General features: G+C 55.1%; 6 protein-coding genes across 6 annotated transcripts; 4 read left to right on the top strand and 2 right to left on the bottom strand.

Moving 5' to 3' along the window:
* Window positions 1-670: 670 nt before the first annotated feature.
* Window positions 671-2397, top strand: ACRALDRAFT_2040310 (uncharacterized protein; the record flags this gene model as incomplete). The annotated part of the gene is made up of 3 exons (XM_071021042.1): window positions 671-1775; window positions 1856-1964; window positions 2061-2397. 3 exons carry the CDS (start codon window positions 671-673, stop codon window positions 2395-2397), a joined length of 1551 nt encoding a protein of 516 aa, XP_070877029.1.
* A 927-nt stretch (window positions 2398-3324) lies between these two features.
* Window positions 3325-4413, bottom strand: ACRALDRAFT_2025685 (uncharacterized protein; the record flags this gene model as incomplete). The annotated part of the gene is made up of 7 exons (XM_071020338.1): window positions 3325-3473; window positions 3532-3676; window positions 3732-3865; window positions 3996-4009; window positions 4071-4105; window positions 4165-4184; window positions 4368-4413. The coding sequence occupies 7 exons, from the start codon at window positions 4411-4413 to the stop codon at window positions 3325-3327; spliced, it is 543 nt and encodes a 180-aa protein (XP_070877028.1).
* Window positions 4414-6262: 1849 nt separating this feature from the next.
* On the top strand, window positions 6263-8866 carry ACRALDRAFT_1074794 (uncharacterized protein). Its single transcript, XM_071018284.1, has 2 exons — window positions 6263-6394; window positions 6446-8866. The coding sequence occupies exons 1-2, from the start codon at window positions 6307-6309 to the stop codon at window positions 8590-8592; spliced, it is 2235 nt and encodes a 744-aa protein (XP_070877027.1). The 5' UTR covers window positions 6263-6306; the 3' UTR covers window positions 8593-8866.
* Window positions 8867-9937: 1071 nt separating this feature from the next.
* On the top strand, window positions 9938-12923 carry ACRALDRAFT_2025683 (uncharacterized protein; the record flags this gene model as incomplete). The annotated part of the gene is made up of 5 exons (XM_071020337.1): window positions 9938-10507; window positions 10588-11382; window positions 11454-11560; window positions 11632-11794; window positions 11880-12923. The coding sequence occupies 5 exons, from the start codon at window positions 9938-9940 to the stop codon at window positions 12921-12923; spliced, it is 2679 nt and encodes an 892-aa protein (XP_070877026.1).
* A 168-nt stretch (window positions 12924-13091) lies between these two features.
* ACRALDRAFT_2017047 (uncharacterized protein) lies at window positions 13092-13627 on the bottom strand (the record flags this gene model as incomplete). Its single annotated transcript, XM_071019867.1, has 6 exons — window positions 13092-13112; window positions 13149-13254; window positions 13310-13386; window positions 13435-13487; window positions 13545-13552; window positions 13611-13627. The coding sequence occupies 6 exons, from the start codon at window positions 13625-13627 to the stop codon at window positions 13092-13094; spliced, it is 282 nt and encodes a 93-aa protein (XP_070877025.1).
* A 23-nt stretch (window positions 13628-13650) lies between these two features.
* Window positions 13651-14103, top strand: ACRALDRAFT_1068457 (uncharacterized protein; the record flags this gene model as incomplete). Its single annotated transcript, XM_071017569.1, has 2 exons — window positions 13651-13812; window positions 13867-14103. The coding sequence occupies 2 exons, from the start codon at window positions 13651-13653 to the stop codon at window positions 14101-14103; spliced, it is 399 nt and encodes a 132-aa protein (XP_070877024.1).
* Between the last annotated feature and the right edge of the window lie 12 nt (window positions 14104-14115).

Genomic DNA, 14115 nt, shown 5'->3' with positions numbered 1-14115 from the left:
TAATAGAATAGGGGTCGTGATGATTTTGAACTGTCGAGAAAGAAAGGGACTGTATTGGGGGCCTAAGCTTGACAGAGTTCCGAGTTGAGCAGCGAGTCAACATCGGTCCAACTCGTCTCTCGCACTGACAGAAAGCTGAATAAGAGAGAAAATAGATTTAACCATTCTGGCAGGCGAGCGGAGCCCGCAGCGAGGACGATTCCACTCAACTGTTTTCCGTTATTCGATGTTGAACCCGAAAAGAAATAAAAAAGTCGAATATTGTCAGCGATGAACCAGATGGCAGCTTATCTCAGCGGGCTTGGCAGCTGTCGATTACTCCCCACCAGGGCAGAGACGGTCGCTGGCAGTTGGCAATATTTTTGTGGAGAATTAATTGGGAAGTCCGGCTCAAACGACCAATCATATCTGCGTCGATACTCAGCAATGTGGCCCAAGCTCCCGTCTTACCCCAGATCAGATGATGCGCCCCGAAAGCCGAGCCGAGGCTCAGAATGTCACGAGCTTCGTAAACAGGTCCGGTCTTTCTGAGATTTCTATTGTCGCTCCATCCACGCAGCTGTCGATATATGTCTGGAAATTCACTACACATTGGCACTCTTGGACAATCTTTCGCTCATTACCTACCTACCTTTATAAGCCCGCCAGCGCGACCCTAGGCTGTGCCGCCATGGCTCCTCAAAAAACCTTCACTCGCGATGACGTCGCCAAGCACAACACCGAAGATTCGCTTTGGACAATCATCGACTCCAAAGTCTACGACCTGACAGACTTTGTCGACGCACACCCGGGCGGCGCCGCCGTCCTCCACCAAGTAGCCGGTCGCGACTCCACCACCGACTTCTACAACCTCCACCGCCACGATGTCCTCACCCGCTACGACCGCACCCTCCTCATCGGGACGATCCGCGGCGAGTCTCCGCAGGTCGTGAACCCGGGGCCCGGCGAACTCTCCCGCGTCCCCTACGCCGAGCCGACCTGGCTGGCGGAACCCTTCTCCCGCCGAAACCCCTACTACAAGGACTCCCACCGCCGCCTGCAAAAGGCCATGCGCGACTTCACCGACCGCTACGTGACGCCCGAGGCCCGCGAGGCCGAGGAGTCCGGCGAGTACATCTCCCAGGAGCTCATCGACCGCATGGCCGCCAACGGCGTCCTGCACATGCGCCTCGGTCCCGGCCCGCACCTCCAGGGCGTCGAGATCCTGGGAGGCGTCGTCGACCCGTCCGAGTTTGACTTTTTTCACGACCTCATCGTCGCGCAGGAGCTGGCCCGCACCGGCGCCCGCGGCTTCCAGGACGGCAACATGGCCGGCATGACCATCGGCCTGACCGTCGTCCTCAACTTTGCCAACAGCCCTGCCCTCCGCGACCGCGTCAGCGCCGAGGTCCTCTCCGGCCGCAAGAAGCTTTGCCTCGCCATCACCGAGGCCTTTGCCGGTAGCGACGTCGCTGGCATCCGCACCACCGCCCGCAAGTCCGCCGACGGGTCCCACTACATCGTCAACGGCACCAAGAAGTGGATCACGAATGGCGTCTGGTCCGACTATTTCGTCACCGCCGTCCGGACGGAGAACGGACTCAGCGTCCTCTTGATCGAGCGCGGCGAGGGCGTCGAGACGAAGCCCATCAAGACGAGCTACTCCCCTGCTGCGGGGACCACTTACATCACATTCGACAACGTCAAGGTCCCTGCCGAGAACTTACTGGGTCAGGAGAATAGGGGAATCCACGTCGTCCTCAGCAACTTCAACCACGAGCGCTGGACCATGGCATGTAAGTTCTTTGCCCAGCGGCACCGCTTCGCCCACTGGCCACCCCATCATCGGCCGGAACGAGCTGACAAGACGTTGAAGGTGCCACGGTCCGCATGTGCCGTAACGTGGTCGAAGAATCCCTCAAATGGGCTAATCAGCGCATCGTTTTCGGCAAGCCGCTCATTGACCAGCCCGTGATCAGGCAAAAGTAAGCAACCGCCAAGGTCATCTACCCTCGGTCGCCTGAGTGACCGTGGGGCCCCGGAAGTATTCTGAGCTAACCTGCGGCTTCTCGCAACAATAGGCTGGCCAAAATGATCGCGTTGACAGAGGCAAACCAATCTTGGCTAGAAACCATCACCTACCAGATGTGCCAGATGCCTTACAAGGAGCAAGCGAAGCACCTGGGCGGTCCTATCGCCCTCCTCAAGACATCAACCACGCGCGCTGCTCACGAGATTGCCGACGAGGCTGTTAGTATCTGGGGCGGCCGTGCTTTGACTCGAACCGGCATGGGTCGCGTCATCGAGATGTTCAATCGCTCCAACAAGTTCGATGCCGTTCTCGGAGGCGAGGAGGGCATCTTGAGTGATCTCGCCGTCCGGCAAGCCATGCGCAATATGCCCAAGGAGAGGCTATAAGGAAGCCAGCCGCTGGGGTCTTGGAATTTGTGAGCTGTACATCTTATTTTGGGGAACAGCATGGCGTGCGATATGTAAAGCGCAAAGATACTCCCAAGGGGGGTTATATCTGGCGACCGGCTTTTCTGCTGTCAGGGCTAGATTAGATTAGGCCATACGTTCCATACGTTCTAACAGCCCGCCATCCAGAGGGGCGACTAGACTTACCGGAATTACTTGAATGGCGGGAGTACAAGTGCCTCAAGAAACAACAACATCACCATACACCAATCATCGACAACTAAGTTTCATGAATTCAACACATACTTCCATTCCCTTCACCGACCCTCGGTAGGAGTCGCCGCCTGGGGTATCATTTCACCGCCGAGAGAGCAGCGAGCTCTCCAATTTGCTTTCTTAACCAGCCGGCCCAAGACCGAAGAAATCTAGTCGAGAGAGAAGATTTCTCGTAAAAAGATCCACCCGTCTCGTTCACTGTCCCTCAACTCCCAGCGTGTTCAAAGCCAAGCTGTAGCTCTCCCCCCCTCCGCCTTTTTTTCTTTTTCGTGTCTTTTGTTTGTTTTCGTTGCCATCGTCCATCCAAAAGACTGAATTGAGACTGGCACGTAGAAGTTTGTCCAGAAACCGAAGCGCGAGAGGTATCACCATGTCGACCGTTCGTTTGAGGGAAATCCGGGATTCGTGCTTTTCGTAAACATTTCCGTGTGCCGTTTTCATGTACTGAGTCGGGCTGCCGAGTGTAGAAGAACAAAGGAAAAAACGGAAAACAAAAGAAAAACCATCGTGACCCATAACAGCTTTCATCGTGTTGTCGGGGGGATCATAAGCAGCAGCCCATGGAGGCCATCACCGTGCGCTCATTGTCAGAAATGCGACAGAGAGTGCAAGCCCCATACCATGCAATGTCGGACTTTGGGGGGTTTTCGTTTAGTTGCTGGGGCACTGAGCCTGGACGTGGCCGGGCTGTTGGCACTTGTAGCAGATCTTCTCGCCGCCAGCCGACTCCTTAGGACAGTCGCGGGAGAAGTGACCGCTCTCGCCACAGTTGTAGCACTTGGAGCCGTTGGTGCAGTCACCTGGAGAATACACGTTTAGTTCTGATGTCAGGGATAGCAAGACAAGTGTAATACGTACGCGACATGTGACCGAAGCCGCCGCACGAGTAACAGGTCTTGGGAGCACCGTAACCAGAGTTGTAGCCACCGCCACCACCGCCGTAGCCGCCACCGTAACCACCGGCCTTGGGGCAGTTGCGAGCCATGTGGCCGGGCTCACCGCACTATTTAGACGATTAGATCCGTAGTCAGTGCCTGGTACAAGGGGAAATATCCTACCTTGTAGCACTCGCCGGATCCCGCGCCTCCGCCGACATTGCCGCCGCCCTGGGGGCAGTCACGGCTGATGTGGCCAGGCTGGCCGCAGCGGTAGCAAGACTTGTTGTCCTTGGGACCGTCAGGGCATTCACGGCCTACACGCGGTCAGTATAAGAATTTGTGGTGGAATGTGGACGGGATGATCTTACTCAAGTGGCCCTCATCTTAAGACGTTAAATGTTAGTCATCTCTTGATCGCGCTGAGCTCCCGGCAATTCAACTCACTTCCGCAGTTGTAGCTGTATCTAGTCAGTAATGCGTACACTATGAATAGGGGCCATGGAGATATATGCTGCATACCACTTTGAGGGACCCTTAGAAGGGCACTCGCGGGCCTGTAGAAGGCGCGTTAGTTCGAGCTAGGCAAAGGACTGGTGAGTGTATATCAGCGTACCTGGTGACCGGTAAGGCCGCCTAATGGGGAGTTAGCACATGATAATAAAGTGAGCAGAACAGAGAAGTTCGCCGCAAACAAAGGGAAACAGGCACATTCCGAGTTCTCTAGTAGTCTCGGTAAAAGCCAGGTTGAAAAGCACACAAAGAAGAACGAGACGGCGAAAATTCGCGGAATAGCAATAAGCAATGGTTTCAACTCACAAGTGTAGCAGGCGCGGGGCGCGGGGGCAGATCCTTGGTAATCCATTGCAAAGAGTTTTGCTGAGAGACTTGATTGGATATAACTGTGGTGAAAGTCGAGTTAGTGGAAGCTCCGAGAGATATGACAACGCTGAAAAAGACGATTCTGCGGCAGAGCAGGATCAAAATAAAGCCCAAAGGTTCAACCAAGTTAAGCACCGACAGCTTTGAATATCGCTGGACCCCCTCACATTCAGTTCGATGAACTGGATGCGAGTATGGGCGTAGCAGATTTCAAGATCATAACATGAAATGGGCTGTCGATGAATGTGATATGCAAAGCAGTGCGGGCGCCTGGGCAAGCAAGCTGGACTTCCAGCTCTGTCATGACGAGCAGTTCATTCATACCTTGGGATGAGTGCGAGGATAGGACGATGCGATGCGCTGTGATAGTGAAAATCAAGTCAGTGGACGAGATAACTGGGGGACGGCTTGAAGAAACAGACGGCAAAGATTGTTGTTGAAGGGAGGTGATACAGACAGGTGAATCGGCAAGTTAGGCAGGCAGGATGAAGGACGAGATACTGTGGTGCGAAGGGATAGATCAGAAAATTATGAAAAAGCGTGAAGGGATTGGTCCAAGGTGTGGATGCACAGGAGTAGGGATAATTGATAATCAAGCAACAGTTTCTTTTTCTTTTCGCCTCCTAGGAGACCGCCCTAAAAATTCTGATCAAGTGCGAAGTACTGCTTCCATGGCAGCGAAGCCAAGGAAATGCAAGCAAGTCGATGTGGCAGGAGAGAAATCATTCAAAAGAACTTGGCTTGGATTGATTCTGATGCTGTTGATCCAACTCGTGATGAGCCAGCATGGGAATATCTCCCCAAGTCCAACGTGGTTGAACTTTGCAAAACATCAAGACCAAAAGACGAACAGAGAGTGCGGGAGAATAGCAAGTAGCAACAGCGTAATAAGCAGAAGAAAGAGATGAAAATTGAATTTGCCAAATGGCGCATTCCGTACTCACAGTTCCTTTGATGTTGGTTGAGGTCTCTAAGAAGCCGTTGTTATGAGAATACAGCTCCAGATGTGGGAGATCGAAAATTGGCGAGGGGACAAGGGAAAAAAACCGATATCTTTTATCGCAGAATGGTGGGTCAAGTCGGAACCGATGGGGGCTAAAAGACCAAGACTTGAGTGCTGGGCTAAGAGCAGGATGTGACCTGTGCGGTAACCCTGTGATGGAGGGTCCTCTCGCAAATCGCCAACGGAAGGAGGGGTAGCGACTTCCATTGTAGTCATCTACGAAATGTAGGTACCTACGGTATAAGGAAGGAACCTCAGGTATCGATTTCATACCAGCCATTCTCCTAGAGCACTGTGTAATGAATGATCGAGGACACCACACAGTTGACTCGGTCTCTACCTGACCAAGGCCATCGAGATTTCGCCCTTTGGCGTTAAGCTCTCTATTCGTACGTAAGGTATGGACGTAGGTATCCGTAGATAATTACATGCCTTGTAAGTTGTAGATAATAATTTGCCCGAGTATCCAGCATTCAGCCCAAGTATGGAGTAGCTACTCATTCACGAAAATGACCATGATCAACACAGAATACCTTCGCACCAAGGCCGTCTTTGTATCCCTCGACCCATCAGTATCATGGTGAACCGTCTTACCCACGCAGTCAACCACAAAACGTTGGATAGGTACTTTGGCATTGTATCTTCTGGTTCAAATTTGCTTCCTGGCAAGCCAATCATATGCCATTGTCATTTCGCTCGCACCAACGGTTCTCTAAATGGTCCGTGCCCTCGTGTCCTTCGATGACGTTCACGTGTCGTGACCCTTGACAAGTCTCGCGTTTCACACGTCCGTCGTCCCATGGCGTGGTGTTACTTCGTACCTGCCTCCCCCTTGTTCTCCTTGGGAATTCTTACGGAGAGCTGGCGCCAGAAATGACCAGTTGGTTTACGAAGGGCCGCCCGGCTCTCTTCGACGCTCTCGCAGCCGTCTGTGACCAGATTGATATAGATCTGCTGGCCGGTATGAATCGTCTTCGTCAACTTCCCACTCTCGTCTAACCATGGGGAACAGACCTTCGGGAAAAAGACCGTGTGCATGAAGAAAGGATCTCGACCGATATAGCGGGCCTACGTCGTCAAATTGACGAATTGCGCATAATAAAGTCAGAGAACCGGACCCTACGTGAGAAACTCGCCCAGCTGCAAAAGACGGGCGTTTTACCCGGCGACGATGGGGCTCACGGTCGTGACGTCCACTCCGAAGAGCACAAACAACATGATACCAGGCCGGGCGACACGTTGGTCGCCGCGCCCAATGCCCCGGCTCCAGGAACATTGCCAAATGCAGATGATTGGAACGATTTGCTCCGGAAGAGTCATGTGTTGCAGAGGAAATACGATAAACTGAATTCGAATTTCAAGAGTCTCAGGAACGCCTACAAGGAAAAGAAAGAAGCCCTGGAAAGGTTCCAGCGTTGCGACCGGTGCCTCGAGGAAACAGCCAGGTCAGCTAAACGCCGCCATGGCCAACGTTCTGGGGGGTTCGCGGCCGACAACGATCCATCCGACCTCCCTCGCTCTGTTCGGCCGTCGAACAGTCGCTCAAGAGCCTCCAGTGAAATACCCTTGGGTGGTTCTGTACGCGACGCGACAGCACATCTGAGTTTTTCTTCAGACGTTGGGCCTCGTTCTCGTTCCTACGACGATGTTCCTACCGCAGTGCCCGCAAGGCGAGACGCGAGCCCTGCTGTGACCCCGACCATCCGTAAGGAGGATTCTGAAAACAAAGGCGACATGGAATCGACCCAGGGCGAGTCGACGTATGCCGCTGACGAAGATGACGTCCGCCTTCCCCCTCTGCCACGGGCGGCCGCGGACCCACCTTCTGCCATTGCTATAAAATCCGAGCCATCCTCCGACGGACCGGTCATCGTTAGCGAGCGTCCTGTACGCAAAAGGAAAGCCCCGGACGACAGGAAACTGCCGCCCCTCAGGAGAGTCAAAGCCGAATCGAGCAGCTCAGATAGCGACCTGGGAGCCAAGCAAATTGGTCAAATTCCTCACGATAGCATGGACCTTGATGAAACTAGCCATATACTCAACACGCCGAGGAAAAATAGGTTCTTCGACAGCACTCTCTCCAATGCCCCTGGACCAGCTCCCCTGCAATTTCAGACAACCGGCATGGTGTCGGTCAGATCAGACTTGACCGACCAGCCTGGAAGGAGGCCCACTGCGGACTCCTCAGTTTTGGCGCCCATCAGCTCGAACATTCGAGCGCCTGGACCAGATTCCGCAGACACGAAGCCTTTTAAGAAGAAAGGTCTCAAAGAAGGAATAGAATCCTTGGCCGAAGACGGTGGTCCGTATCGAAAGAGGCCAATCCGCGGTCCGTCGATGCAAAGCCCTGCCGAAAACAGTCGTCTCGACAAACTCCTCAACACGCCGGCCACGAGAGAAGGACCCACCAGTGTGCGTTCCGCGCCTCCCACGCGAAACACATCTGGGTCTCTTCTTCCCGGGCTGGGGCCGCCTCAGCGTAGAAAGTTGCCGTTCGGCGAGGACAGGCGTGGCAGGTCGAAAGACAGCCCGTTGCGCCGCGCCGAAGACGATGGCGAGGCCGGAGGCTCCAAACCTGCGACGGGAGTGAAGCCCTTCAGGCAGGCCAACCAGCAGGCCGAACGCCCCCGACCGGGTGTCCTCCGGTCGAAATCACCTTCCAGGCTACGCTTGGATGATTTCAAAGTCAATCCAAAATATACCAGTGGACTTGACTACGCCTTTTCGGAGGTTGTGCGAGGCAAAAATGACCGGGCTTGTCTTTCCGGGTGTGTGGACATGAACTGCTGCGGGAAGAAGTTCCGCGCACTGGCCATGGCCCAGCGGTCTAACACGGAAAGGAACGCGGCGGAGGACATGCGGTTGTACGAGGAGTTTCTAGGGGACAGCATAAGCAGGATATGGGGCATGTCCCCGGCCGAGAAGGAGGAGCTTTGGCTCGAGGCCAAGACATGGAAGCTGGCGAATCAGCTAGGGAAGCATCGTCACCACTACTCTCGGAGGCCGTCCCCGCCTGGGTTCTGGGACACCGAATTTCCCGATACCCAGGCAATCGCTGCGGAGAAGGCAGAGGCAGAGAAACAGGAAAAACAGACGATACAGGAGAGGTACAGGGAAGCCATGAGACCAGGAGGTCGCTGGGTGTTTAGGGATGAGTGACGGAATTTGTCGGAGCGGTCTTTGGGTGTTGGTGCTGGGTATTGGGATGTTTTTTTTCCTTTTTTTCCTTTTTTTTTTTGCGTCCTGGTCACTGGCATATACGAATACTAGGGTAAGCCTCAGCGGTTAGATGGCGTCAGGGACTGTTGGCGTTGAATGATACCACGGGCGGGTGATGTACCGTTTACCCCGACAGCATCAAGTCAAGTACAGTGATGAGACAAAACCATTGAACAAATGTACTTACAATTTCACGCCACTAGGCAGGCGTAGGAGGTACATTTGCTCGACATTTATGTCGACTTACTGTACCTAAATCAAGCAAAGCGCCTACCAATGTCGCTAATGCTCACTACAAAGTACAGACAATGGTGAAGGTTGCTCACCGGGGTCTTGACCGAAAAGGCGCCTCGACCAACTCGTGATCCGTGCGTTTTTCAGCCAACCATCAATTCGCCAAAGATCGTTTCCCACGGTTCCCACCCTAAGAACCTCGGGGGCTTTTACCTGGAGACCCTGACTAATTATCCAACCGCAACGGTCCAAGTAATTTTTTTGACCAAGACCAAGAGAGCCTGGCCTTCTCTTTCCCCTTCCTTGCCTCGCCCTTCCGGTACGCCACTACCACTACCACCAGCACCACCGCCACTACCACCTTTGGCAATAACCTCATCCCTTCCTCTCACAGTCGCGCGCGTCTTGTTCTGTCTCTCCTCCTTTTTCCACAGGTGGTCGGCCTCAGGTGAACTAGGTTATTAAATCTCTTCTTGCAGTCCTTACAGTCGTCAGCATCGCGCGCATTTTCTTGTGGTCCCAGGTAACACGGGCCAAACAACGACCGGGTGCTGCCTCGTGTGCAACCTCTTCCACAGACTCCCATCTCTGCCCCGTCGCGACTTGTACCGGGCAGAGAAAAAAACGCTGCTGCTCCTGTTGCAGACGAGCTCCGTCTCTCTCGCTCAACTATTACCTCGCCACATCGTCCCGCATTTGACCGAGATCAAAGTCGCGCAACCAGAAGGGAGACAGTGACTGCCCAAACGCTGGACAGTCACTGCAAACACGCAACACCCAAGCCGGCAAGATGAGCCATCGTCATCTGCCGGCTGGGCAGCCCATGCCGGGAGGTGGAGGGGGGATCAGCCCAACTGCCGGCGGCGAGATGGGCCCCGGTCCAGGAGGTCCTATACATATCGCTCATGGTAGCCACGGTGGCCATGGGCCTCACGGCCATCACGGCGGCCACGCTACACAGGCTAGTCACGGGGTTCATGGTAGCCATGGCAGGAGACGACCGTTGCCTGCCCATGCGCATGCGCCGCCCTATCACTACCAACCACCCGCCATGTACCCCAACTATATGAATCCCTATGCTGCCAGCCAGTACTACCACCAAGGGGTGGTGCCTCCTCACCAGTATCAGAGTGGTATCAACGGCGGAATGCCATCTGGTTACATGCACTTTCAGCCTCCATACATGCGTTCGCCCCCGACCATGCCGCAGTTCGTACCCATGGCCGGCGTCAGCGTCCCCCAGCCCTACCCGCGCCAACACCAGCAATCACCTGCCCTCGCCACCCCTTACCAGCCGCCTCCCGTCCCAGGCGCCGTCCTCCCGCAAACTCCTACCTCGACCCACTCGTCCCAAGTCCTGGGGGAAACTCCCTTGGTGGTTGCTTCTCCGCCTCCTGCCGCCGTCCCGCCAGTCGACCATGCCCCTTCCCTACAACAACCTCCGGCCGCTCCGTCTACTCCCTCGGAGCCTAATGTACCCGTCGCGGAAGTCGAACAGCCTGTGGCACAGCAGCAGCCGGAACCAGAGTTGTTGGTTTCTCGGCCTTCGGCCCCTTCCCCACAGCCAGCTACCGAGACTATCATCCCAGAAGCTCCGCCAGCGGAGCCGTTCAGGGCACCGGTAAGTTTTGACCGCCATGAACGAACTAGGATTCTTTTCAATGTGTGAAAGCCGTCACCATGCTAACCGTTGCGGGGTAGCTCCCATGGCTCTCGCGACCCGACCTAGAGTTTCCCAAGAAGACGCGTGTTCGGCGGAAACGTCGTTCCCCTCTCAACTCGGAACACCAACCAGTCACCTTGCCTACTGAGCAACAAGGAACTGCTGCGGAAGGGAATGCCCAGGAGGTAGGGCAAAGGGAAAATGTCGGAAGTGGTCATACTCTTGCGGGCTCCTCGCCAACCTCAAAGTCCGCCAACCCGGCGTCCGAAGCTGCTGCCACGGAAAACGCGGCGGAGAAGCGCCCCAAGGAGGCTACACGACCTACTACGAGCACATCAGATGCATCCCCGTCGGAGTCCGCGGGTCGATCCACAACACCACGCTCGGCCGTTCCAGTCGTGCCCGCTGTGCCGGCGGTGCCTAAGAGCAGTCCAAAGGCTGCGAGGGCCTCGACTGCGGAGAAGACCACGGAGGATTCCCAGGCGGCGGCGTCCACGCCTGCCGGTCCTGGCGCCTCTGACCAGCCGCAGCAAGAGGAGGAGACAGGGCCAAAGCCGGCGCCACGTCGACCAGTGTCCAGCTGGAGCGCCCTCTTTGCGAAATCCGGTGCTGTCTCGAAGTCCCAGGCTGGCACGGACGGATCCTCCCCCGATGGCACTGTTAACGGCGTACCATCTGCACATGACGGCCAGGCATCCAACGGAGACGCGGCTCGCAGCGCAAGCCCCATCTCTGCTGCGCTCCGAGCCTACCGAGTTGGCAATCCACAGAAGATTAAGTTTATTGAGCCCCGGGGCTTGATCAATATTGGTAATATGTGTTACATGAATTCTGTAAGTTCCCTGACTTGGTCCATGACGGACGCCTTTGCTTTGCGCATGTATGGAGACTAACCCGAAAGCAGGTTCTTCAAGTTCTTCTTTACTGTGTTCCCTTTTACGACTTCCTGGACCAAATCGCTGAGAAGGTGCCTCTCAGCTTCAAGAGCCAGACACCCATTCTTGATGCAATGTGAGTCGACGTTATTTGGCTGGGTTTGACGAGAGTCGGTTTCTGGTGTTGACTGACTCTTTTTTTTTCAGGATCCTCTTCATGAAAGAATTCCAGATAATTGCTGCCGCAGAATCGGCGGCCAAACTTGGCAAGATTCTGAAGAACGAGGAGTTGGAGCAATACGGCGCTTCTTTCACGCCCGAGTTTATCTATCAGGCCATTGAGCCCGACAAGAGGTTCGAGAACATGAGGGTATGTTTTTTTATTTTTTATTTTGTGATATTGAGTTATTTCTTCCATCCACCCAAGTGAGTATTCATTGCTAACCGGTTAGCAGCGAGGTCATCAGCAAGACGCCGAGGAATTTTTCGGCCTCCTTCTACAGTCCCTGGACGAGGAGTGCGCCAAGATGATGGGCGTGGCGGCGGCCAATACTGCACCTAACGGGACTGCAGCGTCGCCAGCGGTTGGAAACACCTCCAGCTCGGAAGGCTGGCTCGAAGTTGGGGCCAAGCAGCGAGCGGCTGTGACACGATCATCCGGGGCCAGCTCATCTACGCCCATCTCCCAGATCTTTGGAGGCCTGCTGCGATCGGAGCTCCGCGTGACGGGTAAGCAAAACTCCATCACGACTGAACCGTACCAGGCGCTGCAGCTCGACATTGGGGCGCCAGAGATCAGGACGGTGGTCGATGCGCTGATCAAGCTCACGCTCCACGAGAAGCTGGAAGGGGCTGGATTCGATTCTCCTCGAGGCAAACAAGCGTCGGTGACCAAGCAGACGCTCATCGAGACTCTACCCCCTGTCTTGATCTTGCACCTGAAGCGATTCCACTTTGATGCCGAAGGCGGTACGAGCAAGATTTGGAAGAAGGTGGGGTACCCTCTTGAACTACAGATTCCGGCGCAAGCTCTCTCCAAGCAGTGGCACCTACACAACGCCAGCAAGGGAGCGGGCGGGCCGAAGTACAAACTCATGGCGGTCGTATACCACCACGGCAAGCATGCCAACGGCGGCCACTACACGGTGGACGTCAGGCGTCAAGACGAGCACGAATGGATCCGGCTGGATGATACGGTGATCCGGCGGGTGCGCAGCGAGGACGTCGCTGAAGTCGGGGAGGAAGAGCCGGTCAGGGGCTCGAGCCAAGGGCCCGGGTCGCGGGACGGGTCGACCAACCGGTTCGGCGGCATGAACGAGGAAGACTCGGGCGAGCGGGGCGAGTGGACGCCGGTGGACAAGACGAGCGGCAGCAAGAAGAACCGGTGGAGCAGCGTGGTCAACGGGACCGACGCGCAGCCGAGGAACAAGCAGCCGAAGGACAACATCAAGGACAAAGATAACAAGGTGGCCTACCTGCTCTTCTACCAGCGGGTGTAGTGGCGGCACAGGTCAAAAAGTCGGTTTGTTCCATGGGAGGAATACGGCCTGACATCCGAGCATTATGATGAAGCGTTAGCGTGATGAATGGTGGCGCAGCGATACCCTCGTCTGAGCCAGTTGACTAAAAGGAGGCACGAAAAGAGAGGAGGACCAAAACGCGGGCCGTCACATGAGGTTATGTTGAAGCTACGGCGCATATACTAAAGGTGGTAGCGTTTAGACCATATGAGGTATGGCCGTGATGGGTGGAAGGAGAGGAAGGGAAAGAAGAAAAAAAACACGGGAATGCGAGGCGTGAGGAGTTGAAGTACCGGTACAGTAAGTAATACTGATGTTGGTCTGTCATGGACGCTGCGGCTTTTTATATATGTAGGTGTCAGGACGGGGCGGGCCATGGCGCGAGTGGTGGTGGCAGGCCGTTTGTCGTCTGCGAGAACATGGGAACATGGGACTTGGTAGTCTTTGTAACAAATACAACTGTCCCGGTCTTGTCTTACGTGATGCAGACTTGGGTGACGAATGTATCTATATGTATCTTATGTTCTCGTATATGTATATGTACTCCGTAGGAGTGTGTTTTGTGTACTATAATTCTCTCATTGGACTAATCTCGTGAACATCGCCCTCTCAAACGACGGAGTATAAGACCGACATCAAGGGAAAACAAAACATATCCAGAACCACCGTCGATTGACCACCATCGTATTGAATTCAGTTTATTACAATGTCGTCCACCACCCCTCACACCGGTCCCATCCCAGACCCCCTCCCAGTCCACATCTACAAGATCATCCCCGACGAACCGCCCTCCCCCCTCCCCGCCGAATGGCCCCTTTCCGACCTCGACCGCAAAGACGGCTTTATCCACCTGAGCACAGCCAAGCAGGTACGTGTAGCTTTACGTAGCTAATTATGAACCGGTAAACCAACACAAAAACAGATCCCCATCACCGCCAGCCTCTACTTTGGAGACCACTCCCGCCTCTGGGTCTTCAAGCTCCCGTTCCGCCCCTTCGCCGACAAGATCCGCTGGGAGGTCCCCGATACCGACGGCTGTCCTCACCTGTACGGTGCCAACTTTGGCGCTGCTGACGTGCTGGACGTACGTGGGTTCCAGCGCAGCGAGGGGAAGGGGTGGAAGGACGTGTTGGGTGGTGAGGCGTGGTTGGAGCATTGAAATTTCCCGCGC

This window comes from Sodiomyces alcalophilus (genome assembly GCF_042370955.1).
Source record: "Sodiomyces alcalophilus JCM 7366 unplaced genomic scaffold ACRALscaffold_2, whole genome shotgun sequence".
Lineage (NCBI taxonomy): Eukaryota > Fungi > Ascomycota > Sordariomycetes > Glomerellales > Plectosphaerellaceae > Sodiomyces > Sodiomyces alcalophilus.
This window is presented reverse-complemented; position numbering and strand designations above follow the sequence as displayed.